The sequence below is a fragment of the Mustela lutreola genome, chromosome 9 (genome assembly GCF_030435805.1).
Source record: "Mustela lutreola isolate mMusLut2 chromosome 9, mMusLut2.pri, whole genome shotgun sequence".
Lineage (NCBI taxonomy): Eukaryota > Metazoa > Chordata > Mammalia > Carnivora > Mustelidae > Mustela > Mustela lutreola.
The window spans coordinates 17,528,417-17,552,020 of NC_081298.1; the positions used below are offsets into that span (position 1 = coordinate 17,528,417).

The 23,604-nt window shown below is 44.0% G+C and overlaps 1 protein-coding gene across 12 annotated transcripts in view; it reads left to right on the forward strand.

Moving 5' to 3' along the window:
- Nucleotides 1-23,604, forward strand: part of PTPRT (protein tyrosine phosphatase receptor type T) — a 1,057,545-nt gene that overhangs the window by 1,016,983 nt on the left and 16,958 nt on the right. For all 12 annotated transcript variants that reach the window (XM_059133123.1, XM_059133124.1, XM_059133125.1 and 9 more), the window contains one exon: nucleotides 933-1,064. In XM_059133123.1, the coding sequence (XP_058989106.1) occupies nucleotides 933-1,064 (132 nt within the window). The remainder of the gene's footprint in view (nucleotides 1-932; nucleotides 1,065-23,604) is intronic.

Sequence of the window (23,604 nt, forward strand, 5' to 3'; positions counted from 1 at the left end):
GGACCTGTTTTGGGGGGGGGGGGTCTCAGGTGCCAGCCCCAGCACCAGTGCCAAGGATAAAGAATCATGTCAGGGATGTTTCTGTCCTACCAGTGGGCTCACAGCTCATTCACGTGCACCAGTCTTTTCCCAAACACAAATCTCATTCACTCTGCGTGACAGCTATCCCCCAAATGGGACTTGTGATTCCCATTTTCCAGATGGTGGACCTCTTAGAAAGGTCTAATAACTTGCCAGGGCTTAGTACCAAAAAAGAGCTGTACAAATAAATGATGGATGGATGGATGGATGGTTGGATGGATGGGTGGTTGGTTGGATGCATGATAACCTACAAGTCAGAAAGCTGGATTTGAACCCCAGTTCTGTCTCATGCGAAAACCCGAGCCTTCCACTGCCCATTGTCTCACAACACAGCATGTCCATCTTCTGACAGGCCAGCTCCACCCTCATTCTGACCCTGGGGCAGGAGTGAGCCTCCTGCAATACAGGAGGCTCTCTGTCTTGGGCTGAGCCACCCCCTCCTCCAGCATTGTGGGCACAGAAACACAGATATCGCCAATGTCCCAGGAGGTGCTTTGGGCAGCAAAGCAGCAAATCTGCTTCCAGAATCTTTCATTTCATATTGTAATAATGATTATTTGCTGAGCTCCAAAACATAAATAATTTATTTGGATAATCCCCAGCCGAGTGACACTTTCCTAATGAAATGTCTTAGTTTAGAGGAGAATGAGTTCGTTATGAGAAGGCCCCCTTGGCCACTGGGGGCACCCAGAGATGCCAGAACTAGTAGGTGTCTTAGGCAATCTGTTTGGCAGGCTCGGCGGGGGTGAGGGGGTGGGCGGGGGGGCTCTGGCCGTCATCCAAGCCTCCTCACCATCAGAATATCTCTGCTGGGTGTGTCTTTTATGAAGCCTATGTCATTCCTTTGTCAGAGCCACAAGCAGCCTGCTGCCTTCGTGGTCACCCAGCACCCTCTCCCCAACACCGTGGCAGACTTCTGGAGGCTGGTGTTCGACTACAACTGCTCCTCCGTGGTGATGCTGAATGAGATGGACACCGCCCAGGTAGGAGGACTGCAGCTGCCGCCCAGGTGTTCAGGCGCGTTTGGGCAGCCTTGCCCGAGGGTTGGAGGGAGAGCCTGAGAGTCAGCGCATGCCGCCTCCGCCCGACCGAGCAGCCTGTGGACAGGTCTGGCTGGCTTCGAGCACCAAACCAGCCTGTCCTGCTGCCAGCAGAGGCTGGTGGTCTCATGCCCCGCCACCTCCCACTCTGCATCCTCTCATTTCCAGCAATGACTCCCTAGTTGGGGGCTTTGCCCAGCCCTCTTCCCCAGTCTGGGGCCAGATTCTGTTGCTCCATCTGCCAGGCACTGATCAGGGTCTTGCTTCAAATCCCACTGAGCACACCAAGCCCAGAGGCTCCCAGAGCCTCCCCAGCTCCCAGCACCTCCAACCTGCAGAAGAGCCTGAGGCCTGGCCACACCCAGCCAGCCAGGCAGCCTAACCCCTGGGAGATGCAGCCCACACTGATAGAGTTGGAGCTCAGACCTTGGACCCTTGGCCCATGAGCCACCGTGAGGACTCTGGTGTCATCACACAGGGCTCTTGTGTCCAGACAGACTTCATGCCTTAGCCCCCCGGGGTCTGACAGCTCCAAGCGTCACATGCCTACAGCATGTTCCAGTGCTCGGGACACATCATGGGAAAGCTTCTGGAGCCCGTGCCCCTCCACAGCAGGGCAGGCAGTCCTAGGTGGGACAAGTGGGAATGGCCTTTCTGGTGTTTGAAAAGTGGTGTCTTGAAAGAAACTCAGGGCACCTCAGCGCACTCCTGCGTGCGTGCCGGCCTTGTGTGGGAATGAAATACAGTGGGTCTGAGCTGTGGTCTCGGCCCTGCGGGGGCTCCCAGCCTTGCTACAGAGACCGATGAGCAAATTGTCCCGAGCTCGTGTGGCAGCGCCGTAATAGAGGTCAGCCGCGAAGTGCTGTGCTGGCCGGGAACAGGGAGCAATTAATTCTGCCCAGAGGGTGACGGAAGACTTCAAAAAGAAGGTGACTTTGGCCTTGAAGAAGGCAGCAGAGGTTTGAGGGTGTGAGGCTGAGGGAGATGGGAAAAAGCCCTCTGTGAGCAGAGGGAATGGGGGCGGCGGTGGGGGGGGGGGGTGACTGTGTGTGGCCTGTTTGCACAACAGCTGGGGTCGCAGTGGGGCTGGGGTCTGTTGGGAGCCGGACGAGGGAGGTGAGGCTGGAGAGTGCGACAGGGCGCAGCGGGGGCTGCGACAGAGTTGGGCCTTGGCTTGCCAGGATGCTTACTTTGTTAGCACCAGAACCCTTTCCTTGACTAAAACGCTCATGCAGGCGGGCGCAGTGAAGGCAACAGCTCTCACCTAGCGTTGCTCCTGCTGAAGCCGCCTGGGTGGGGGCTGGGTCCCTCCCGAACACCCACCCCCACCCCCCACCACCGCCAGTGCTTCTTGAAGAGTCAGGACTCTGGGTGCCTTTGTGAAGCCCCGGGCTTCCCGGGAGCACTGTGAGACAGCACTTGCTGTCCAGCGGGGAGAGATATAGCTCTTGGAAGCCCGGGTATGGCTAAGTTCTCCTTAGAAAGCCGCATCTGGGGATCCACGAAGAGGAGAAGCTGGAGGGAAACCTGCCAGCCAGGAGATGGTAGAGGAGGATATTGCAAATGCCCCGAAAAGCGAGGTGGGGGTCTGAACTGAGGGGGTGGCTGGGCGGGCCGGACAGCAGGGCTGGGATGGGGGAGCTGGGCTTCCAGATCCAAGTCCATGGGTCTGGAGAGCAGTGGATGCAGGAGGTGAAGGAGACGTCGCAGACGGTGGCAGGGGCCCAGGTCTGGGCAGTGGGCCTCTGTGCGGAGGCAAAAGGAGGCCCCGGGTCAGTGGGGGGTGGGGAGCGGGGCGGGCATGGGGAGGAGCAGAGTATGGGAGGGGCCTTGAGTGCGGGGGGCGGGGGGGATGTGCTGGGAGAGACATGCTCATTCTTAGGCCGTATTTGTGGCGTATCTGTGTCCCACTGGGAACTCTTCTAGGTGTTTGGAGCATGTCCTGGGTTAAGACAGAACAAGCAAAACAGGAGACTGTCAACTCTGCTGCAACTTCTGTTCTCAAGTGGAGGAGACAGTGAAGAACAAACACCCTATATGTGCTTAATTATATGTTAGAAGGTCATGAGTATATGGGGAAAAAAATACGAGGGCAGGGTAAGGAAGATTGGAAGGTGGGTTTGGGAGTAAAATTGTGATAGAGGGTAAGGCAGAAGGTCAGTTTGGAAGGTAGGGAGAGAATGAGCCGTGTGACCGTCTCCAGGAAGAGCATCCCAGAGAGAAGGGACAAGCCACACCAACCCCTGATGGTGGGTTCATGCCTGGCACATCTGAGGAATGGCACAGAGGCTACCGTGACCGAACAGAGTGGGTGCCGCAGGGGACCCAACAACATGGCAGGGCCACCGGGTCATGGAGGGCCTTGTGGGTCATGGGAAGGACTTGAGGTTTTAGTCTGAGAGAAAAAGGGAGCCACTGGCAGCTTTTGAGGAAAGGAGTGACCCACTTTGACTTAAAAAAAAAAAAAAAATCCCTCTGGCTACTGTGTTGAGAACAGACTGTTGGTACTGGAAGGGGAGAGTGTTTGCTAAGGGAGTGAGCAGAAAGGGCAGAGAGGAGGCGGTGACGAGGGATGGCCGCTTGAACCTGCGGGCAGCAGTGGAGTGGATTCTCGGTATATCCGGAAGGGAGACCCGATTTATCCTGACAGACTGAATGGGGAGTGGGAGAGAGGAGAGGTGACTCCAAGATCTGGGGCTCAAACAGTAGATGACTAGAATTCAAGAGAGCCAGGACGTTAAATGGATTCCCATAAAACAAAGATGCCTGCGGAGTGCCCGACTGGGAAGCCATAGCCGTCCTATTCCTTTGCCTAAAAAAGGAAAACCGTGAACTCTGCTCCCTGAGCCCCTGAGTGAGGTGGGGCCCGTGAAGGCCTGTTTGCTGTCCGCCTTTTCCAAATCCCTTTTTGTAAAACCAGAGCTCAGGCACAGAGGAGGCGTTTCAAAGAACCTCACTTTGGGATGTGTAGAGAAGCAGGGGTCAAGGTCATTGGCTCTGGCTCCCCCTTCCAGGGTGGGTCTTGGGTAAATGAAGATTTCTTATCCCCAGATGTTGATATAGCCTTCGAGAATTGATTTCCCTAAATGCAAAAACACCAGGCTCAGAAGAGCTGTGGGGTTGGCTGCCATATGTAGCCGGCAAGCATCCCCCAACATCGGCAGATGAATAGAGCACTTATGGATATAAATATCATCACCGAAACAGCTGGGTGCCTTGTGAAAATAAACAATGACACCGCGTGAGCCTCAGAAAAGCCGCCCTTGACACCTGGAAAGGCGGTTCTTTGAAGTGCTGTCAGCATCTGCCTGCCAGCGTGTCCCTGCCAAGGCGGCCTCGGCTTCCTGGCCAGCCCAGCCACACAGATGGGTCTGCCCTAGGTCCTGGGCATCAGCAGAGGACCAGTGCCACATCCTTTGGTTGGACCGGGGCCGAGACCATCAGGGCTCGTGTTGAGGGTTGTGGCAGAACTACCTGTAAGTCGCTGAAAAATAAGGTGGAGGAGAGGCTGAGACCTCTCCAAGTGCCTTCCTTTCTTGCCCTGTGGGCCAGTCGGCCTGCCTTCACTCGGAATCCTATACCGCATCATTCAATCAGCCATCCCCGGCCACAGATACTCTCCCTTTCTCCACAGTGGCAGCGTGGGCTGAAGATAGACTCTGAAGGCATCTACATGTCTTCAACCTTAGAGACTTTTTTTTTTAAGCTCTTTCGGACTTCAAGGTCTGTGATCAGATTAGTGGGGCAATGACCTAGAACCACAACATCCAGCAAATGGTACTGTGGTTTCCAGTGGGCACCTCAAAAAGAACCTTTCTGGTCACACCCAACAGTCCTGACTCAAGATCCCTTCCATCCTTGTGGGCTCAGTGGGTAGACCAGAGCCCATGGCGAACAGACACCAAAAAGGAGCCCTCTTCATGGTCATGTCACACCCGCCATATTGTTTAGCTAGCTCAGGAGACCCTCTGGACCAGCCTTGGGGTTGGGGGTGTGCAGTAGGCAGAATCATGTCCCCCCACAAATACCCCCAAAGCTGTCCACCTCCTTGTCTCTAAACTGGCCAACGTGTTGTTTTACAGAGTAGAAGGGACTTTGCAGATGTGGTAAAGTTAAAGACACTGAGATGTTTACATTGTCCTGAGTGGTCCAGGTGGACCCAATATCAGGATCCTAGTAAGAGGGATGCAGAGGACCAGAGTCCATGGTGATGGCAGCAGAGAGTGGAGTGGTACAGCCACAGGCCCAGGAATGCTGGCCACCTCGCAAAACTGGAGAAGATGAGGAATGGCTTGTCCCCTGCAGACTCCAGAAAGGAACACAGCTCGGCTGACATTTTGATTTTAGCCCTTTAATACTCATTTCAGATTTCTGACCTCCAGATAATAAATTTGTGTGACATTAAGCCACCACATTTGTGATTTGTTGCATCAGCCACAGCAAACTAACACAAGCAATAAAACTGAAAACAGGAATTCAGGCCCAGAGGCATAGGGATCAGTGCCAGTGCGGGGTGTGAGACTGCAATCACGGGAACATCCAGAGTCAGCAGTGCTGGGCTGGAAAGTGGTTTGGGCTGGAGAAATCCATGTCTGAATCAAAGTCCATCAGGAACCATGAGAGAGCAAGATGGGGAGAGCCAAGAACAAGGCAGATGTCCACCTCAACAACCACAGGACTCTTGCAGACCCAGAAGAAGACCTTTTAAAAGTCAAGGTGCCTGCTTTCTGAGTTGCATTCAATCCTTCAGTCATCGCCATGCACTGATTGAGAACCTACAGTGTCCCAGGCACAGACCAGACATGGACAAAAGAGGTACAAAAACCCACAGACCCATGAAGCAGACATGGTAGTGAAGTAATGTCTACCTGCCAGACTCCCTTTGACATCAAACAGGATGCAATCATCTTTAGCTGGAACCATCTCAGCCAAGAACCCCAAGTGGCAAGAAGAAGCTGACCAGGAAGCAGAAGGGAGGGAAGAGCCAATGTCCCAGCAGCATGTCACATCACCCCCCGGGCTCTGTGGGCAGCTCTGGAAGAATCCAGCAGGAGAGGACCACCGCACATCACCCCACCAGCCTGGAATTGGGTTTAGGGTCAATGAGACCCAGTATCACTTTGGTTGTCTCCACACAGAGATTCCTAGGTGTTTAGGATTCTTGGCTACCCCACTCATTGATTACACTGCCTACACCTGCAGCATCCCAGAGCTTCTCAGTGTTTCACTTGTCACTCATTCGTGAGAGGACACATTATTGTGCTTACATCTTTGAGATTTTATCAGCTATATGTTCTCCAAACACCTTTGATATTTCCCTGGCCTTTCCTCCATAGACCTGCTATTTTAGAAGCTTTTGTTTTCTGAACTGTATTTAAGTAATCATTTGTTCGTTTTACTCGTATATTTTTCCATGAATGTAACTACCCCAGTGAATTTCCAATTGGCAGACAGAGCTAACACGAGATGGCCTCATTCCAGCCCAAAGCCAGAGCTTCAAGGTCCTCCACTCCAAGACAACATGATCTCCTTAGGCTTTCAAAGACTGTGGAGAGATCTCATTGGCTTCTCCTGCCAACTTTATGGGCCCCACTTTGGAAATTACTGATCTGCCTGAGGTCCATTTCCCCTCACTTTGCACATCAGGAAGATGAGGTCCAGGCGGGGAAAGGGATTTATCTAAAGCCCCATAGCCCACCACTGACTTGGACCCAAGGCCCTCTACCAGGAATTGTGAAGATTTGGGTCACCACTTAAACAATAGGATTTCCAGGGCCTCGGTGCCTGATAAATCCCTGACTGGTACCTGGATATATGGAGCAGGAAGGGATGTTCTTTGGTTTAAAACAAATAAGAGCTCTATAAAAACTGAGTCGCCCAGTTCTGAGGCTCCCACCGTGGAAAGTCAGAGAGTTCAGATGATGCTAGGCCAGGTAGAAAGGTGAGGGATGGTGAGACCAAGAACAGGGCGTTCCCATGGAGCTTCCAGAAGTGAGAAAGGCAAGCAAGCTCATCATGCTCCCAGGAGAAAAGCAGGGGAGATGTTTCAGGGATGTCTTTTCTTGTCATTATGCCTGCAAGACAAATAACAAGCATCGATATCCCCATTTTATCTCAGCTTGTGAAAACACAGCCTAACCTGCGGGCAAGCCCACAGAACACTCAAGTCTCTGTTTCCGCGATCCTCAAGTCTGACTTTGCAAGGGGCTGTGTTTCTGTGTCAGTGGGGGTAACGGTAGAATGAGTAGTCTGGGGCCGTGAAATCTGACTTCAAGTTCTAGCACTGCCACCGACTTGGTGCCTTAAGCCAGTTTCATGACTTGTCCCAAGTCTCACGTGATTATCTGTTAAATTCATGTAACCCAGAAGTCAGCCAAGTTCACTCTGTCGTTGAAGATTTCATTGAAATGGGTTCTGCTTCCTCTTCCCCATCCTCTGGCCAAGTCCATTGTCCATTCCCCAGATTTCTGGGAATTTCAAAGGAGTCCTGTTTGCATACACACTTCCCAGTTCCTGCTCAGGCCTTCTGGGGGCAAGGTGGGATTGGAATTCCAGCAATGCCCCCCCGTCCAAAGATTGAACATTGCACATCCTCATTCTTAGCCCTCCCACCTTGCCTCCTCACCCCTGCCATGTGGCAGCACATCTCTCCCCTACACTCTGTTGCCCAAGCCACTTCCGACCTCTACCTCTCCTCCCGTGCCTCCCTTAGTGATGCCACCTTCTACCCAAAATTGTGCCTTTCTTAAGCTGTACAGTTGCACTCTCTTTTTTATTTTAATGTACTGTTACATAGAGTGAACATACACTATTGAATTAGTTTCATGTGTATTTATAATGTAGCAGTTCAGCAATACTGTAGGTCACTCAGTGCCCATCAGGCAGGTGCACTCCCAGTCCCCTTCACCTTTTACACCCAACCCCCATCCACCTCCCCTCTGGTAACCATCACTTTGTTCTGTATAGTTAAGGATCTGTTTTTTGGTTTGTCTCTTTTTTACTCCGTTGCTCCTTTGTTTTGTAACTTAAATTCCACATATGAATGAAATCATATGGTATTTGTCTTTCTCTGACTTATTTTGCTTAGCATTAAACTCTCTAGATTCATCCATGTTTTTGCAAATGGAAAGATTTTGTTCTTTTTTATGGCTGACTAATATTCTTTATATATACTGCTTCTTTATCCATGCATCTGTGATGGACAGGTAGGCAGCTTCCATAATTTGACTAATATAATTAATGCTAGAATAAACATCAGGTGCATGTATCCCTTTGAATTATTTTATTTTGTATTCTTTGGGTAAATACCCAAGAGTGCAATTACTGAATCATAGAGTAGTTCTACTTTCAACATTTTGAGGAAACCCCATACCATTTTCCACAGTGGCTGCACCGATTTACATTCCCACCAGTAGTGCGTGAGGGTTCCTTTTCTCCACATCCTTGCCAACACCTGTTATTTCTGATGTTTTTGGTTTTGGCCATTTTGACTGGTGTAAAGTGATATCTTGTTAGGTTTTTTATTTCATTTCCCTGATGATGAGTGATAGTAAGCATCTTTTCGTGTGTCCATTAGCCATCTGAAAGTCTTCTTTGGAGAAAAGTCTGTTCATGTCTTCTGCCCATTTTTCATTGGATTATATGTTTTTGGTGTTGAGTTGCATAAGTTCTTAATATATTTTGGACACTAACCTTTTATCAGTCATGACTTTCAGTTGTTCTGACTGTTGGTTGCTTCCTTTGCTGTATAGAAGCTCTTTATTTTGATGTAGTCAATGATTTATTTTTGCTTTTGTTTCCCATACATCAGGAGACATATGTAGAGAGATAGTGTTGTGGTTGATGTCAGAGAAATTACTTCCTGTGTTCTCTTCCATGATTTTTATGGTTTCAGGTCTCACTTTCAGATCTTTGATCAAATTTGAAGTTAGTTTTTGTCTATGGTGTGAGAAAGGGGTCCAGTTTCGTTTTCTTGCGTGTTGTTGTCCAGTTTTCCTGATAGCATTTCTGAAAGGACTGCCTTTTTGCCATTGGATGTTCTTTCCTGCTTTGTTGAAGATTAATTGATGATATAACCATGGGCCTATTTCTGGATCTTCTATTCTGTTTCATTGATGTATGTGTCTGTTTTTGTACCACTACCATACTGTTTTGGTGACTATGGTTGTGTAATATAACCTGAAGTCTGGAGTTGTGATGCCTCTGGCTTTGCTTTGCTTTTTCAAGATCACTTTGGCTATTCAGGGTCTTTTGTGGTTCCATACAAACATTGGGATTACTTGTTCTATTTCTCTGAAAACTGCTATTGGTATTTTGATAGGGATTGCATTAAATGTGTTACATTTCTTTGGGTACTATAGACATTTTAACAATATTTGTTTTTCCAGTCCATGATCACAGAATGTGTTTCCATTTCTTTGTGTCAATTTCTTTCATGAGTATTTTATAGTATATTTTCAGAGTACGTCTTCCACCTTTTTGGGTAGGTTCCTTTCTGGGCATCTTATTTTGGGTGCAATGGTAAATGTGATTGTTTCCTTAATTTGCCTTTCTGATGCTTCATTGTTGGTGTCTACAAATGCACTGGATTTCTGCCACTGATTTTGTATCCTGTGACTTTACTGAATTCATTTATCAGTTCTAATAGTCTTTTTAAATTCAATTAGCCAACACATAGCAGTATAGCATTAGTTCTAATAGTTTTTATGGCAAAATCTTTTGGCTTTTCTTATATATAGGATTATGTCACCTGCAAATAGTGAAATTTTTACTTTTTCCTTACCAATTTGGATGCCTTTTATTCATTTTTCTTGTCTGATTGTTGTAGCTAGGACTTCTAGTACTCTGCTGAATAAAAGTAGTGAGGGTGGACGGGGGGGAAGTGGTCAGAGTGGACCTCCTTGTCTTGCTCCTGAACTTAGTGGATAAGCTCTCAGGCTTTTCCCATTTAAGATGATGTTAGCTATGGATTTTTCATATAAGGCCTTTAATATGTTGAGATATGTTCCCTCTAAATCTGCTTTGTTGTGGGCTTTTATCATGAATGGATATTGTACCTTATTAAATGTTTTTTTCTGCATCTATTTAAATAATCATATGGTTCTTATCTTCTTTATTAATGTGATTTATCACACTGATTGATTTGCAGTATTAAGCCACCCTTTTTTTTTTTTTTTTTTTTTAGTATATTGTTGAATTCAGTTTGCTAGGATTTTTTCGAGGATTTTTGCATCTATGTTAATCAGGGATATCAGCCTATAGTTCTCTTTTTTGTGGTGCCTTTGCTTTTGGTATCAGGGTAATGCTGGCCTCATAGAATGAATTTGGAAGTTTTCCTGCCTTTTCTACTTTTGGGAACAGTTTGAGAATAGGTATTAACTTTTCCTGAAATGCTTGGTACAATTCACTGTGAAAGCTTGTGGTCCTGGGCTTTTGTTTGTCGGGAGTTTTTGATTACTGATTCAATTTTCTGGCTGGTAATTGGTCTCTCAAATTTTGTTTGTTCCTGCTTCAGTTTTGGTAGTTTACAAGCCTCTAGGAATTTATCCATTTTTTCTATATTGTTCAATTTTTGGCATATAATTTTTCATAATTTTCTCTTACAGTCCTTTGTATTTCTGGGGTGTCAGTTGTTCTTTCTCATCTTTTGTTTCTAATTTTGTTTGAGTAATCTTTTTTTTCTTTTGATGAGTCTAACTAGATGTTTATCAATTTTGTTGATCTTTTCAAAGAACCAGCTTCTGGTTTCATTTTTTTACTTTCTAGATCACGTATTTCCACTCTAAACATTATGATTTCCTTCCTTCTGCTAGTATCGGATTATGTTTTTTCTCCTTTTTCTAGCTCCTTTAGGTTGTAAGTTTGGGTTATTTCTTTGAGATTTTTCTTACTTCTTGAGGTAGGTTTGTATTTTCATAAACTTCCCTCTTAGAATAATTTTTGCTGCATCCCAAGGGTTTGGGGGTGTTATGTTTTCATTTTTGTTAGTTTCCATGTACTTCTTGATTTCTTCTCTGATTTCTTGGTTAAACCATTCACTGTTTAGTAGCATGTTATTTAACCTCCATGTGTTTGTGATCTTTCCAGGTTTTTACTTGTGGTTGACTTCTAGTTTTATAGCATTGTGGTCAAAAAAGATGCATGGTATGATTTTGATCTTTTTGAATTTGTTGAGGCTTGTTTTGTGAGCTAGTATGTGATCTATTCTGGAGAATGTTCCATGTGCACTTGAAAAGAATGTATATTCTGCTGTGTTAGAATGGAACGTTCTGAATGTATCTATGAGATTTGTCTGGTCTAGTGCATCATTCAAATCCATTATTTGCTTGTTTTCGGTTTGGTTAATCTGTCCATTGATACAAATGGGGTGTTAACATTCCTCAGTATTACTGTATTATTAGCGATTAGCTCCTTTATGTTTGTTGTTATTTTATGTATTTGGGTGGTCCTATGGTGGGTGCATGTATATTTACAATTGTTATCTTCTTGTTGGATTGTCCCCTTTATTATTAGAGAGTGCTCCTCTTTGTCTCTTTTTACTTTGTTTTGAAGTGTATTTTGTCTGATATAAGTATGGCTACCCTGGCTTTCTTTTGACATATAGTTTGCATGATGGATGTTTCTCCGTCCCCTCACTTTCAATCTACAGGTGTCTTTAGGACTAAAATGAGTCTCTTGTAGGCAGCATATAGATGGGTCTTCTTTCCTTATCCATTCCATCACCCTGTGTCTTTTGATTGGAGCATTAATCCATTTATAATCAAAGTAATTATTGATATATATATATGTATTTATTGCCATTGTGTATTTGCTTTGTGGTTGGTTTTGTAGATTGTCTCTGTTTTTTTTTTCTTCCCTTGCTCTCTTTTCTCGCAATGAGTTGCTTTCTTTAGTGATATATTTAGATTCCCTTCTCTTTTTTTGTGTATCTATTATTGCTTTTTGATTTTTTATTTGTGGTTATCATTAGGATTATATATGACATCTTCTACATATAGCAGTCTATATATTAAGGTGATGGTTGTTTAGTTTGAACACATTCTTTACTCCTCTCCTCCCCCACATTGTAAGTTATGGTGTCCTACTTTACATCTTTGCATTTTGTGAGCCTTTGATTTTTTTTAAATTTATTTTTTATTTATTTTCAGCATAACAGTATTCATTGTTTTTGCACCACACCCAGTGCTCCATGCAATCCGTGCCCTCTTGAATACCCACCACCTGGTTCCCCCAGCCTCCCACCCCCCACCCCTTCAAACCCCTCAGATTGTTTTTCAGAGTCCATAGTCTCTCATGGTTCACCTCCCCTTCCAATTTCCCCCAACTCCTTTCTCCTAACTCCCCATGTCCACCATGCTATTTGTTATGCCCCACAAATAAGTGAAACCATATGATAATTGACTCTCTCTGCTTGACTTATTTCACTCAGCATTTTTTACAGATATACTCATTTTTATTGCTTTTGTGCTTCCTACTTTTCTTACTCTTACTTATGGTCTCTCCTTTCCACTCAGTGAGTCTCCTTTAACATTTCTTTAAAGCTGGTTTAGTGGTCATGAACTCCTTAGCTTTGGTTTGTCTGGGAGACTCTTTCTTTCTCTCAAATGACAACTTTGCTGGATAGAGAATTCTGGGCTGAAGATTTTTGCATATATTATGCCACTCCCTTCTGGCATGCTAAGTTTCTGTTCAAAAATCTGGTAGCCTATGGGTTTTCCCTTGTAAGTTACTTCTTTTCCCTTGCTTCTTTAAAATTCTTTATCACTACTTTTTTTGTCTTAACTACTAGGGTCTTGGTGTGGTTCTCGTTGGGTTGATTTTGTTGGGGGATCTCTCTGCCTCCTGGTCTCGGTATCTGTTTGTTTCCCCAGATGAGGGACATTTTTAACTATTATATCTTCGAATAAATTTTCTGCACCCTTTTTTCTTTTTCTGTGGTACCTGTTATTAAGCTTGATGAAGTTTCTGAGTTCCCTACATCTATTTTTGTATTGTATAATTTTTTTCTCCCACCTGCTCAGCTTGATTACTTTCCATGACTCTGTCCTCCAGGCCACTAAGTCATTCTTCTGCTTCCTCTAGCCTGTATTTATTCCATCTCGTATACTTTTAGTTTCATTTATTGTGTCCTTCACTTCTGATTGGTTCTCTTTGTTATCTCATTATTAAGGGTCTCACAGATGTCCTCCACTCTTAAGTCCAGTGAGTATCTTTATGACCATTAGTTCAAATTCTCAATCAGGCATACTACCTATCTCTGTTTCACTTAGGTCTCTTTCTGTGGTTTAGTCCTGCTTTTTCATACTCCTCTGTTTCCTAATTTTGTCTACCTCTTTATGTCTATTTTTCTGTGTTGGGAAAGTCATCTATGTCTCTTGGTCTTGAAAGTAGTGGGCAGGGCGAGCACTTTTAACAAGGTAGCCCTGGTCCTTTGCCAGAGGGAATGTGACTCCTCTGCTAAGACTTGGGCCAGCTGGGGCCAATCCACAAAGCATGCACAGGCAGGGCACACAGTACTCACAAGTTGTGGGCACTGGTTCTTTTCCAATGGGCATAGGCCATGCTGCTGAGACCAGGGTGCCTGGGGCTGTTATAATATGTGTATGGGTGGGGCATACAGTTTTAAGTAGGTGCATGTGTCCTCTGCGGGAGGTGACCAGCTGCCACCATTGCTGCCAAGACTGAGGCCCTGCAAAGCACACATCTAGAAGACATGGTGTTGACAAGATTTACAGGGTCTTCTCAGGCAGGAACCCCATAGCATCAGGACTCAGGCAGACATGACTGAAAAGGGCTGATCTACCAAAGCACAGGGGAGCAGGACTTGGTGTAAGCAAGTTAAGTAGTTCATGTGGGTGCTGTGCTGGTTCCCACAGGTGGCCATGTGTTTATGCTGGGGGTGGGGGGTAATGGCACCTGCCAACCCCTTTGTTCCTGGAGGGATCTCCCTGCGAGCCCCACCTCGCTGGGATGTGCTCTGAGATGAGTAAATAACACTCCAACCCATAAGCGCCTGGCATTTTCAGACTGCTGCTTCCAGGCAGGATCTCTGTGGGCTGTCTGTTGTGCTGTCTGTTTGAGCCTGGGGACTCAGTTTCCTAATGCCCTCCAGGCCTCCCCAGCACCAAGCCTGCTGATTTTTTAAAATTCCAGGCTTAAAGTCCCCCAGTTGTAAGAACTCAGAAATTTCAGTTTGGTTTCACAGCCAGATGCTATGGGGATTCATCTTCCCCCTGACTATCCTGTTGGGATAGTCAGTTTCTCTCCCCTCTCTTCACCCACAGCTCCCTCCCAGGGTTGACCTATAAATCCCTTTAGTTGCACCCTTCCTACCCTCTTCCTGTGACCTCTTCTCTACATTTAGTTATGGAGTTTGTTCTGCCAGTCTTCAGGTTGTTTCCTGCATTATGTGCACGGATAGGAGCATTAGCTTGTTGTATCCCCGGGATGAAGTGAGCTTAGGGTTCTCCTCTTACACCATCTTCCCCAGAAGTCCTTCCTGAGCTCTGTTTCTCACGCCTGCCCTGAGACTTTGCCATCCATCCATTCTACTGTCCTTTGTAGATATTCTTCTAAACTCCTATCCTTCCTCCCTAGAAACAGACTCCAAAGCAACAATCCTAAGTTCACCCACTACAATAGCAACAGCATTTTTCACCCTGTGGGGCTGTTGAGAGGCAGAATTGAGAAAGATGTGTTTTGACCACCAGCCATGTGCCTTTTGCTCTCAGCCCCTTGCTCTGTACCTGCTACCTCGCCCTCAATCTCTCTTCCTTAGCTGGCCAATTATGGGGTTTTTTAAAAAATATTTTTATTTATTTGACAGAGAGAGTGGTCTCAAGTAGGCAGAGAGGCAGAGAGAGAGAGAGGGAAGCAGGCTCCCTGCTGATCAGAGAGCCCGATGCAGGACTCGATCCCAGGACCCTGAGATCATGACCTGAGCTGAAGGCAGAGGCTTAACCCACTGAGCCACTCAGGTGCCCCAATTTATAGAATTTAAAGGAATTTTATATCAGGGTACCTGGGTCAGTTAAGCATCTGCCTTAGGCTCAGGTCATGATCCCAGGGTCCTGGAATTGAACCCCATGTTGGGCTCTCTGCTCAGTGGGGAGTCTGCTTCTTCCTCTTCTTCTGCCATGCTATTCCTCCTACTTGTTCCTACTCTCTCTGTGTCAAATAAATAAATTTTAGAAATAAAGGAATTTTATAATCACTGATCTAAATTTTGAAACCAGTTTAAGTGACTTTCATATTTTTCCCTTATAAATACTAATTCAGCTTTACCTCTAAGTGGCCCAGGACTGACTTCTCCTACTATGAACCTTAATAAGTATAGTCTTCCATTTCTGAAGCTATGATATTACTTGGCCTTTCCATTCTATGAAAGTATCGTTTAATTAACAAAAGGCATAACTAAGGTACACTGAAATGTGCTTTTGAATGGTTTATTCCAAAAGTAGGCCCATATGCTAGTTTTCATTCAACTCATCAGAGCACATTTATTCCAGTGACTAACAGGCTTTCTGATTCCATCAGCAAGAAAATGACGTTCAACAGTGAGGCTACTCCACATTTGTTATATCTCACGTGTGAATTTGCACTCCCAAAGGACATCTTTTCACGGCCCAAACAGCTATGGAGAGCACTAGGTGGAGTAATGTATGGCATCTGTTCCAGGGCTAGCCACACACGCTTGGTTTAACTTGGTCTGACAATAAATAGCAAAGGCCCCTCTGCTTTTCTGGCAGAAGTGCGGGCATTTCTAAATCAGATGTAGCAAATGGACTGGCTTCCCCTCCCAGATGTGATCAGCAGCACTCGCCATGTGTGTCTGCAGTGGTGAAGCCTTCCCTTCGAGGTGGCAACACTGTCCCTCTCAGACTGTTGGGGAAGAAAGAGGGGTGGGTGCCAGGACATGAAGTGGGAAAAGGCCACTGATCCATACTCTAGACTAGAGGACTGGAACCTATTCTTGGAGGAAAGCCACTTCAAAATGTTTTCAACTAGTTAAAAAAAAAAAAAAATGCCAGAGTTGCATTGAGTGTGCCTGTAAGCTCAGGTCAGCTGTGTTCTCATGGTCTCAGAGGCAAGTGGGCCTTCTTTAACCCCTGCCATTTTCCAGGGCCTTAAGAAACCACAGGTCTCCTAGGGAAGATGGCAGAGTAGGGGGATCCTGAGATCACCCTGTTCCACATTTTTTTTTTCATTTTTAAGATTTTATTTATTTATTTGACAGAAAGCACAAGTAGGCAGAGAGGCAGGCAGGGAGAGAAGAGGAAGCAGGCTCTCCACCAAGGAGAGAACCCGATTTGGGGCTCGATCCCAGGACCCTGGGATCATGACCTGAGCCGAAGGCAGAGGCTGTAACCCACTGAGCCACCCAGGCGCCCCATGTTCCCACACTTTCAACTAGGTATCTTCCACATCCCAAATCAACAAATCAGACAGTGATCCAAAGATTGGCAGAGCTTCACACCTAAATATAGACAAGAAACTGCATCTGAAAAGTTAGGAAGGTCAGAAAGGCAAAGGAGTGTGGCCCTCAGGATCGAGGGAGCTGCATGTGTGGAGAGCAAAGAAATGAGCCTTTGCACTAGGGAACTCACCCATGGAAGACTAATCTCCATTACATTTGGCTTTAAAAACCAGAGGGGCCTGGGTCGCCTGGGTGGCTCCATTGGTTAAGCATCTGACTCTTGATTTCAGCTCAGGTCATGACTTCATGGTCCTGAGATCAAGCCTGAGTCAGGCTCCACACGTGGAGCCTGCTTAAGATTCTCTTCCTCTCCCTCTGTCCCTCCCCAACCCTGCTCGTGCTCTTGCTCTAAAATACGTGTGTGTGTGTGTGTGTGTGTGTGTGTGTGTGTATGTGTTTAAAAATAAAAACCAGAGAGGCTGAATTCTTTGAGCTTTAAAAGTCAGCTGACTGAGCCCTAGACAAGCCAGGAGGGCAAGTGAAAGCTGGGTCACCACCCTTAAAGAGACAGCAGCCTGCCCAGAAAGGCAAGTTAAAGTGACAATTTATACAAGACCAGGGCAAATGGGAAACAGGTCTGTTCATACTGATTTTGGAGTGTACTGTGGGACTTCTCTGAAAGTGAGGGACCTAACAGGCACCATGTGCTGCCCCCGCCCACCCCCCCACCCCCCAGCATAAACACAGAGCCACCTGTGAGAAGCAGGGCTACAGAGACAGTTCTGCCTGACCTGCTGCTCGTGCGCCACACCCCAGAGTTCTCCTGAGGACTCACCAAATCCAAACCTGCTGGCCTCTCTGCCCTAGACAAATTTTGTTAAAGCTGCACCTGTGTCCTAACCAACCGATAGATGCACAGCAGCCTCAGTGGTCTAGGCACATCACTGTGTCCCCAGCTGCCACTCTGTGCCATAACCAGCCACCGTCGCATGCCATGTCCTGCTGCAACCCACAACCACTATCCATGCATCAGGCCCAGCCGCTACCAGCTACCTTCATGCACCACTCCCAGCCTGACACACCCAGAAACCCTGGCACATGGGCCCTCCTGGCCCCAGCATGCACCCCCAAGCTGCCACAGCATTTCAGGAGATCCAGCATATGACTGGTGGCCCAGCAAAAATTTTGCTATTACCACTGGCCCACTCCCAAGTTCCCCAGCAGCACGCCCCCTTGGAGCTAACACCAGAGAATAAGAATAGACCAGAACAAGGAGAGAGTCAGCACAGACAACTGCACTAAAAGGAAAGGTGACTCAGAACAGCGGGGTACAAGCAACAAATATAGGAAAGTCTGCTTAAGTGCCAGGTTCTGGTGAAAAGGGGACATTGCACTGCAGGGCATTCCAGGACCTCTTCTTCATAATAGCACTACTTCTAAGAACAGAAGACACAGCTGACTTCCTTAACAAGGAGAAACAGACACAAAGAGGCAGACAAAATGAGGAGACACAGAAATTTATCCCAAATGAAAGAACAGGGCAAGGCCACAGCCAGAGATCTAAGCAAAACAGATATAAGAAACATGCCTGATAGAAAATTTAAAGTGATGATCAAAAGGATACTCACTGGACTTGAGAAAAGAAGGGAGGATATCACTGGAATATTTAACAAAAGGTAAGGAGTAACATAACAGAGATAAAGGACTAAATAAATGGAATGAGAAACATGTTCGATGGAATAAATATAAGGATAGAAGAAGCAGAGAAATGAATTACTGACTTAGAAGACAGATTATTGGAAAATAATCAAACTGAACAAAAGAGAAAAAAAAGAGTTATGCAAAAGGTGAAAACTTAGTGAGCTGACTCCATCAAACATGATAACATTCAGAAGAGAGAATGGGGAGCAGAAAATTTATTTGAAGTAATCGCTGGAAACTTCCCCAGAAACAGATATCCAGATCTGGAGGTACAGAGAACTCCCATTAAAATTAACAAAAGCAGATGCACACCAAGATGTATTATGATTTAAATAGCAAAAATACAGTAACGAAGGAAAAATATTACAAATAAAGCAAAAAAAGACAGTTACATACAAAGAAAAACCCAAAAGGCCATCAGCAGTTTTTTCAGCAGAAACTCTGCAAGCATGAAAGCAGTGGCATGATAAATTCGAAGTGCTGAATGGGAAGAGCCTACAACAAAGAATATTCTATCCAGCAAGGCTATCATTCAGAATAGAAGAGATAGTTTCCAAGACAAACTAAACTAAAAGAGATCATGACCATTAAAGAAGCTCTACAAGAAATGTTAAAGGGGACTCTTTGAGTGGAAAGGAGAGAACAAAAGTCACAGGCTAAAGGTAGGAAACACAAAAGTGGTGAAAAATGAAAATTCCTGTCAAAAATCAGTCAAGGGACTCACAAATAAAAGAATGTAAAATATGACAACATACATCTACAATATGGGGAGGAGTAAAGAATGGGTTCAAACTTAAATGACCATCAATTTATATAAATTTCTATATGTAGAAGAGGTTATAAACAAGACTAATGGTAACCAAAAATCAAAAGTCAGTAACAAACATGCAAAAATAAAGAGAAAGGAACCCAAGTATGTCACTATAGAAAATCACACCACATGATAGAAAGACAAGATCAGAGAAAATCTTCAGCAACAACCACAAAACAAGTAATAAAATGACAATAAATACATATCTATCAGTAGTTATTTTGGATATGAATATACTAAATGCTCCAATCAAAAGACACAAGGTGTCAGAAAGGTACAAAAAAGACAACCCATCCATATGCTGCCTGCAAGAGACTCATTTTAATCCTAAAGGTACCTGCAGATTCAAAGTGAGGGGATGGAGGAACATCTATCATGCAAATGGATGTCAAAGGAAAGCCAGGATAGCCATACTTATTTTGGACAATATAGGCATTAAACAAAAACTATAACAAGAGACAAAGAAAGACACTATATAATAAGAATAAAATGGAGACAATCTAACAAGAAGATATAACAATTATATATGCACCCAACATGATACAACCCAAATACATAAAACAACTAATAACAAACATAGAGGAATTGATAACATTACAGTAATAGGGAGGGACTTTAACACCCTGCTTACATCAAAGGACAGATCATCCAAACAGAAAGTGAATAAGGAAACAGTGGGTTTGAATAATACACTAGGCCAGATATATCTAACAGATATTTACGGTATTCCATTCTAAAACAACAGAATACACATCCTTTTCGAGTGCACATGGAACATTCTCCAGAATAGATAACATACTGGCCCACATAACAAGCCTCAACAAATCAAGCATCTTTTCTGACCACAATGCTGTAAAACTAGAAATCAACCACAAGTAAAAATCTGGAAAGACCACAAATACATGGAGGTTAAACAACATGCTACTAAACAATGAATGGTTTAACCAAGAAATCAAAGAAGCAATCAAAAAGTACATGGAAAATAGCCATCAGGGAGATTCAAATTAAAACCACATTGAGATACCACCTTACACCAGTTAGAATGGCCAAAATTAGCAAGACAGGAAACAACATGTGTTGGAGAGCATGGGGAGAAAGGAGAACCCTCTTACACTGTTGGTGGGAATGCAAGTTGGTGCAGCCACTTTGGAGAACAGTGTGGATATTCCTCAAGAAATTAAAAATAGAACTTCCCTATGACCCTGCCATTGCACTACTGGGTATTTACCCCAAAGATACAGATGTAATGAAAAGAAGGGCCATCTGTACCCCAATGATTATAGCAGCAATGGCCACGGTCGCCAAACTGTGGAAAGAACCAAGATGCACTTCAACGGACGAATGGATAAGGAAGATGTGGTCCATATACACTATGGAGTATTATGCCTCCATCAGAAAAGATGAATACCCATCCTTTGTAGCAACATGGATGGGACTGGAAGAGATTATGCTGAGTGAAATAAGTCATGTAGAGAGAGTCAAGTATCATATGGTTTCACTTATTTGTGGAGCATAACAAATAGCATGGAGGACATGGGGAATTAGAGAGGAGAAGGGAGTTGGAGGAAATTGGAGGGGAGGTGAACCATGAGAGACTATGGACTCTGCAAAACAATCTGAGGGTTTTGAAGGGGCGGGGGGTGGGAGGTCGGGGTACCAGGTGGTGGGTATTATAGAGCGCACAGATTGCATGGAGCACTGGATGTGGTGCAAAAATAATGAATACTGTTATGCTGAAAATAAATAAAAAATAAATTAAAAAAAATTTTTTTTAAAGTACATGGAAACTAACAAAAATGAAAACATAATGGTCCAAAACTTTTGGAATGCAGCAAATGCTGTTCTAAGAGGGAAGTTTATAGCAATACAGGCCTATCTAAAGAAGCAAGAAAAACCCCAAATAAACAACCTAGCCTCATCCATAAAGGAGCTAGAAAAAGAACAACAAAACCCGAACACCAGCAGAAGGATGGAAATAATAAAGATTAGAGCAGAAATACATGTTACAGAAACTAAAACAAAACAAAACAAAAAACAACAAATCAATGAAACCAGGAGCTGATTCTTTTTTACAAAATCAATAAAATTGATAAAGTTTGTCAATGGGAAAAGAAGGACCCAAATAAATAAAATCACTAATGAGAGGAGAAATAACCACACCACAGAAATACAATCAGAAGAGAATATTTAAAAAAAAAAACTATATACCAATGAATTGAACAACCTAAAATAAATGGATAGATTTCTAGAAACATATAAACTACCAAAACTGAAGTAGAAAAAATAAAAAATTTAAATAAGACAATAACCAGCAAAGAAATTAAATCAGAATCAAAATGCTTCCAACAAACAAAAGCCAGGACCAGATACCTTCACAGGAGAATTCTACTAAACATTTAAAGAAGACTTAATACCTATTCTTTTTAAACTAATACCAAAAAATGGAAAAGGAAGGAAAACTTCCAACTTCATTCTATGAGGCAGCATTACCCTGATACCAAAACCACGCAGAGGCATCACAAAAAAGAACTACAGAGCAATATATCTGATAAATATAGAGGCACAAATCCTGAACAAAATACTAGCAAACTGAATCCAACAATACATTTAAAAAAATCATTCACCACAATCAAGTGGGATTTATTCCTGGGTTGCAAGGGTAATTCAATATTCACAAATCAACTGATGTGATGTATCAATAAGGGAAAGAATGAGAGTCATACAATCACTTCAATAGACTCAGAAAAAGCATTTGATAAAGTACCATTCATAGTAACCCTCAGCAAAGCAGACTAAGAAGGAACATACTTCAACATAGTAAAGGCCTTATGTGAAAAACCCATAGCTGATATCATACTCAATGGAGAAAAACTGAGAGCTTTTAGAGTCAAGAACAATACAAGAATGTCCACTCTCACCACTTTTATTCAACATAATACTGGAAGTCCTAGCCACAAAAGTCAGACAACCAAAGAAGTAAAATTCATCCAGATCAGTAAGGAAGAAGAAAAACTTTTACCATTTGCAGGTGCCATGATACTATATAGAGAAAACCCAAAAGACTCCACCAAATATATGCTAGAACTAATAAACAAATTCATCAAGGTCACAGGATATGAAATCAATGGACAGAAATCTGCTACATTTCTATACACCAATAACGATGCAGCATAAAGATGAATTAAGAAAACAATCCCATTTACAATTGCACCCAATATAACAAAGTACATAGAAATGAACCTAACCAAAGAGGTGAAAGACCTATCATCTGAAAACCATAATACACTCATGAAAGAAACTGAAGATGACACAAAGGAGTAGAAAGATGTTCGGTGCTCTTGGACTGGAATAACACATTTTGTTGAAATTTCTATACTACCCAAGGCAATGTACACATCTAATGCAACCCCTATCAAAATACCACAGCAATTTTCACAGAACTAGAACAAACAATCCTAAAATTTGTAGGGAACCACAAAAGACCCCACCGCAATAGCCAAAGCGATCTTGTAAAAGCAAAGCAAAGCTGAGGGCATCACAGCCCCAGACTTCAAGCTCTGTTACAAAGCTGTAATAATCAAAACAATATGGTACTGGTACAAAACTGGACACATGGATCATTAGAACAGAACAGAAAATCCAGATATAAGCCCACAACATCTGGTCGATTAATCTTCAACAAAGCAGGAAAGAATATCCAGGGGCAAAAAAGACACTCTCTTCAACAAATGGTGCTGGGAAAATTGGAGAGCCACATGCAAAACAACAAAACTAGACCATTTTGTCCATAGACAAAATCAACTTCAAGTTTGATGAAAGACTTAAATGAGAGACCTGAAGCCACAAAATCCTAGGAAAGAACATAGGCAGTAACTTCTTTGACATCAGTTATAACAACTTCTTTCTGGATATGTCTCTCGAGACAAAGGAAACAAAAGCAAAAAGAAACTACTAGGACTATGTCAAAATAAAAACCTTCTGAAAAGTGCAGGAAACATTCAACAAAACTGAAAGGCGGCCTATGGAATGGGACAAGACATTTGCAAATGACTCGTCCGATAAAGGTTTAGTATACAAAATATATAAAGAACTTATAAAACCCAACCCCACAAAAAACAATAATCCAATTAAAAAATGGGCATAAGGCATGAGAAGACATTTCTCCAAAGACATACAGATGGCCAATAGACACATGAAAAGATGCTCATCATCACTCATCATCCAGGAAATGTGAATCAATCTACCTGCCATGACATATCACCTCGTACCGGTCAGAATGGCTAAAACCAAGAACACAAGATACAACAGGAGTTGACAAGGATATAGAGAAAGGGGAACCCTTTTGCACTGTTGGAGGGAAGGCAAACTGGTGTAGCCACTGTGGAAAACATATGGAAGTTCCTCAAAAAGTTAAAAATAGAACAGCCCTACAATCCAGCAATCGCACTACTGGGTAGTTACCCCAAGAATACAAAAGCTCTAATTCCAAAGGATACATGCACCCATACATTTATAGCAGCAGTATCTACAATATCCAAGATAATGGAAGCAGCCCA